This window comes from Branchiostoma floridae, chromosome 1 (genome assembly GCF_000003815.2).
Source record: "Branchiostoma floridae strain S238N-H82 chromosome 1, Bfl_VNyyK, whole genome shotgun sequence".
Lineage (NCBI taxonomy): Eukaryota > Metazoa > Chordata > Leptocardii > Amphioxiformes > Branchiostomatidae > Branchiostoma > Branchiostoma floridae.
The window spans coordinates 21,318,478-21,322,565 of record NC_049979.1 but is presented as its reverse complement, the minus strand read 5'-3'; the positions used below and the strand labels follow the sequence as shown (position 1 = coordinate 21,322,565).

Sequence of the window (4,088 nt, the reverse complement as noted above, 5' to 3'; positions counted from 1 at the left end):
AAAAAGAAGGTAGGGGAAGAAATGAGGCCGGATCACGGTGTACGAGTCGTTAAATCCTTTATAGATCTTATGGGTTGAATGTGTTACGGAGATAACGACCTACTCGCTCCACCCTGGCGGCATTCACACGGAACTGCAGCGTAACCTGGATGACGCCTACGGCTGGCTGTACTCCCTTCTCAAACCCTTGTTCCTCGTTGGCTTGCGTCTGTTTGGAAAGACTCCTCAACAAGGCGCCCAGACCACCATCCACTGCGCAGTATCAGAAGGTCTGGAGAGTTCCTCTGGACTGTACTTCACGTGAGTTCAACTTTTACAAAAACCCTTGCGTTTTTTCCCACCTGAAAACGGGGGTATAATTCTGTTTGTTTGTTTGTGATACGTAGTGTGTGTGTACAAGTTCATTCCTGCCAATTCCGACTTCCATGGTGAGAACACTGATTTGGCCTGGGTCCAAAGTTGTTTCCAATGGCCTATAAATAAAATACTACAAATCCTTACATCAAGAAAACATCACCAGCGGTACAAGTCCAAGTTCGTCAGTGTGCAGTACCCACAACATATAGGTGCCTCTCTAGATAGAAAATCTAGAGATGTTTCGTACATTTCGAATCATGAAACCAGATACTTTGAACACAAAGTACGTACAAGAAAATATTTTACCTCTTATTCCCTGTTTTGTCATATGTTTGTTTATTTTAGGGACTGTGCTCCGAAAGAGCCGATTTCAGAAGCCAAGGATGAAGAAGTTGCCAAGAAACTCTGGGAGCTCAGTGAGAAAATGGTCGGACTGAAGTAAAAGAAAAGATTTTTTTTCGTTTTTTTTTCCTGATAGCTCATACTATTCCTAGGGGATTATTAGAGGTTCTAGCATTGTCCAATTTTGGGAGCACATACATTTTCGATTCAACGTATGTGATCATATACGTAGATAAAACGCTTAATGTATACTTTCATTTTATATGACTGGTATAAGGTAGTGCATTGTGTGGTAATTAACAATTAGAAATTTATATGATTAAGTAGTTGAATAACAAACTTTATCATATATAGTCAGATGACGTTAACCAATGAGGAGGCTCCATTTTGCCACAACGACTGGTCTCTGTATTCAGTGTATTGACAACTTTTTGCAAAGTTTCCATTGGATAATTTTTTACTTCAGTTCAGTTAAGTCTAAATGATTTGTTCCTAATCAATGTTTTTCAAAGATCTGGATTTACAAGAAGGCCTGTTACTATCAACTTGACTTATGACTTGACAAATGCTTCAAGGTGTGTAAGATTAAGGGTTATATATGCTTGTCATAACTGTGTCAGTTTGATATAAGATAATATGACAATATGATGATAACATTAACGGCCAGCTTTCCTTCGGTGTATGAGATGTATAACGGTACCATAAGGCAAGGTCGTTTCCTATTTTCACCAAATAAACTGCTAAGTGAGCGAATTCGAAGTATGCGACCATACGCCATAGAGCGGCTCAGTGTTGTCAATTTGGTTGCGCAAAGAAGGCTGCGGCTGTAACTAGCCGAGATTCTGTGATGGTCGTTCCTTTATCTAGTTATCCATATTGAAATACCTCAATTTTTCATGGAGGTAACAAAATCTACCCTTGTTATGAACTTTGACATTTCGGTTCAACAATGAAATCACAAATCTTTTGATATGGTTAAGAACGGTGTTGGTCTTGTCGCTTTTCCGGCCGTCGGAAGGGATTTGCTCGGCAGTATACCAACAACTACCAAAAGAAACAACTATTAGCGACAAAATACACATAGTAAGTAAATTGTGTACTTCAAGTGCTTGATTCACATGTTCTGTAATTTGAACGGACCTTAAACAAAGAGGAACGCAGTACAGACAATTTTCTTCACTTGAACTCTTAAAGAGAGATGTGTAGAACTACATTCTACCTCATGACGGGGATGTTTACTATACACGCCGAACGGCAATAAGTTTGAATGACTCTGGTCGAAGCGTTGCTCCCAAGATCCCATCAAAGTTGGGTCGAGCGCCCTCTGGCAGTGTGAAGGTGAACTGCTGTAGCATGTTGGTGAGGAACAGAAATAACTCCATCTTCGCCAGTTGTTCACCGAGACAAACTCGGCGACCTGAAAAAGAAGGTTGCTAAAATTGAGTCTTTCTTTTCCTGTACGTTGTCATTTGAACTTTTACAAATGTACTGACAGTAACAGAAATGATATTTTCGAAATGTTGAAGACAGTAGGTTTCCAGGAGAACAAGAAATCAAATGACAAAAGGTAGCAAAGGACATCAATATGATAGCTTTACCTGTAGAGAAAGGCATGAATGAATCGTTTGTCTGCAGTTGTCCGTTACCGTCTAGGAACCTGCTCGGGTCGAACTTGTCGGGGTTGTCCCAGGAGCCGGGGTCCATGTGAAGGGACCACAGGTTGATGAGCACGTCCGTGCCCGCGGGGATGTCGTAGCCGAGCAGGGCGGTGTCCGAGGTCGTGCAGTGCGGCACGGACAGAGGCGCCACCGTGCGGATGCGCTGCATCTCCATGATGGTGGCTTCCGTGTAGGGCAGGTTGGGCTTGTCGCTGACGGCTGGAGGACGGTCCCGCCCCACTACTTCATCCAGCTCGGCCTGAACCTTCGTTTGCACGTCGGGATGCGTCATAAGGTACAGCAAACCCCAGCGTAAGGTGTTAGCGGTCGTCTCTGTGCCCGCCGCGAAGAGATCTATCAGGAGATACATCAAACTCTGATCGGGCAGGGAGTCCGGGTTGAGTTCCACGCTCTTTGTGAACGCGTCGATGATATTGTTGGGTTCACCTGACGCTTTTTGACTCTTCTGTTGTTGAGCGATAACGTCCGTCATACAGTCATGGCATTTAACAGTCAGATCCATCCATTCTTCGTACGGCCTCCCCACCACCGGGAAGAAGCGGAGTACCGGGTAGATGTTGATGACGTGAGCGGTGATGAAGAGGACCATGGCCCGCTCCACAATCGCCATCAGTCGGAGGAATGTTGGGTCACCGGACTCAAACCTCTTCCCTATTGCCATGGAGCAGATGATGTTGGCCACAGCGTTGTGGAGAAGATGTGTCAGGTCGAAGGGTCGGTCTGCATTCTCTTTCAGCGCAGTGCAGAAATGCTGACATTCGAGCGTGATCTTGTCTTCCATGATACCTGTCCCCATGCCGCAGGAACGAAGTGTTGACGTGCTGAATCGTCGGAGAACCTTCCACTGAGGGCCGTACTGACGCATGATTATACCTGTTACCGATGGACACAAAGAGGCGTTCCAATTTGAATTCACGTTTCTTCACTAGAACACGTATCTCAAGTTGAACAATTTTAGATAAAATCATACAAATGTACATAATTCAAGACTAAATGCTACGACAGCCTTCTTTGCTTAGATAAGCTTTCATACATTGAACAACTTGTTTTAATTTGTCTTGATCTGTGTCTTCGCACCTGTAATGTAATCAAGATCCTTGTAATGTATTAGTCTAGACTTTTTAGGCTTAACCCTCAAGCACCCGAGTGGGGTCCATTTGGACCCCAGGCGTGCATTTTGAAGTGCCATTTGAATATTTTTGATCTGAAGAAAAAATCCTTCTGTGACTCTGTGTCAGTCATTATGTCTTATACCTTCTCCTAAGTTTTCGCAAAGATTGGTACAATAATGTGGAAATTATAAAGAAAGTTTGTGTTCTGTCCATCTGGGGTCCAAACGGACGTGCGCCCCAGGCGTGCATTTTGAAGTGCCATTTGAATATTTTTGATCTGAAGAAAAAATCCTTCTGTGACTCTGTGTCAGTCATTATGTCTTATACCTTCTCCTAAGTTTTCGCAAAGATTGGTACAATAATGTGGAAATTATAAAGAAAGTTTGTGTTCTGTCCATCTGGGGTCCAAACGGACCCCAGCAAAAAACGGTGCAGTTTTTGAAACAAACTTTGGAGGTTAACTCCTCAACCACTTATAGTATGACTACCAAACTTTTAGACGATACTAAGAATGTTAACCTAAATCCTCACAAAAATTTCTGTGTCATCAACATCTAATGTGACGAAATTATGACGTCATTTACCTAATCAGGGCGGT

The 4,088-nt window shown here is 43.2% G+C and overlaps 1 protein-coding gene and 1 long non-coding RNA gene across 2 annotated transcripts; one reads left to right on the top strand and one right to left on the bottom strand.

The window, feature by feature from the left end:
* Positions 1-92: 92 nt before the first annotated feature.
* LOC118422782 lies at positions 93-1,310 on the top strand. The gene is made up of 2 exons (XR_004831965.1): positions 93-300; positions 703-1,310. It is a non-coding gene; the product is annotated as an uncharacterized LOC118422782 (long non-coding RNA).
* Positions 1,091-3,306, bottom strand: LOC118422739 (cytochrome P450 2U1-like). Its single transcript, XM_035830484.1, has 2 exons — positions 2,298-3,306; positions 1,091-2,116 (listed from the first exon to the last, which is right to left on the bottom strand). Exons 1-2 carry the CDS (start codon positions 3,241-3,243, stop codon positions 1,938-1,940), a joined length of 1,125 nt encoding a protein of 374 aa, XP_035686377.1. The 5' UTR covers positions 3,244-3,306; the 3' UTR covers positions 1,091-1,937.
* Positions 3,307-4,088: the final 782 nt, after the last annotated feature.

Excerpts from the sequence above, each read along its gene's own strand:
- LOC118422739 (XM_035830484.1), bottom strand. The coding sequence starts at position 3,243 with ATGCGTCAGTACGGCCCTCAGTGGAAGGTTCTCCGACGATTCAGCACG. Across the intron at positions 2,117-2,297 it reads ATTCATGCCTTTCTCTACAG|GTCGCCGAGTTTGTCTCGGT; the intron begins GTAAAGCTATCA and ends CTTCTTTTTCAG.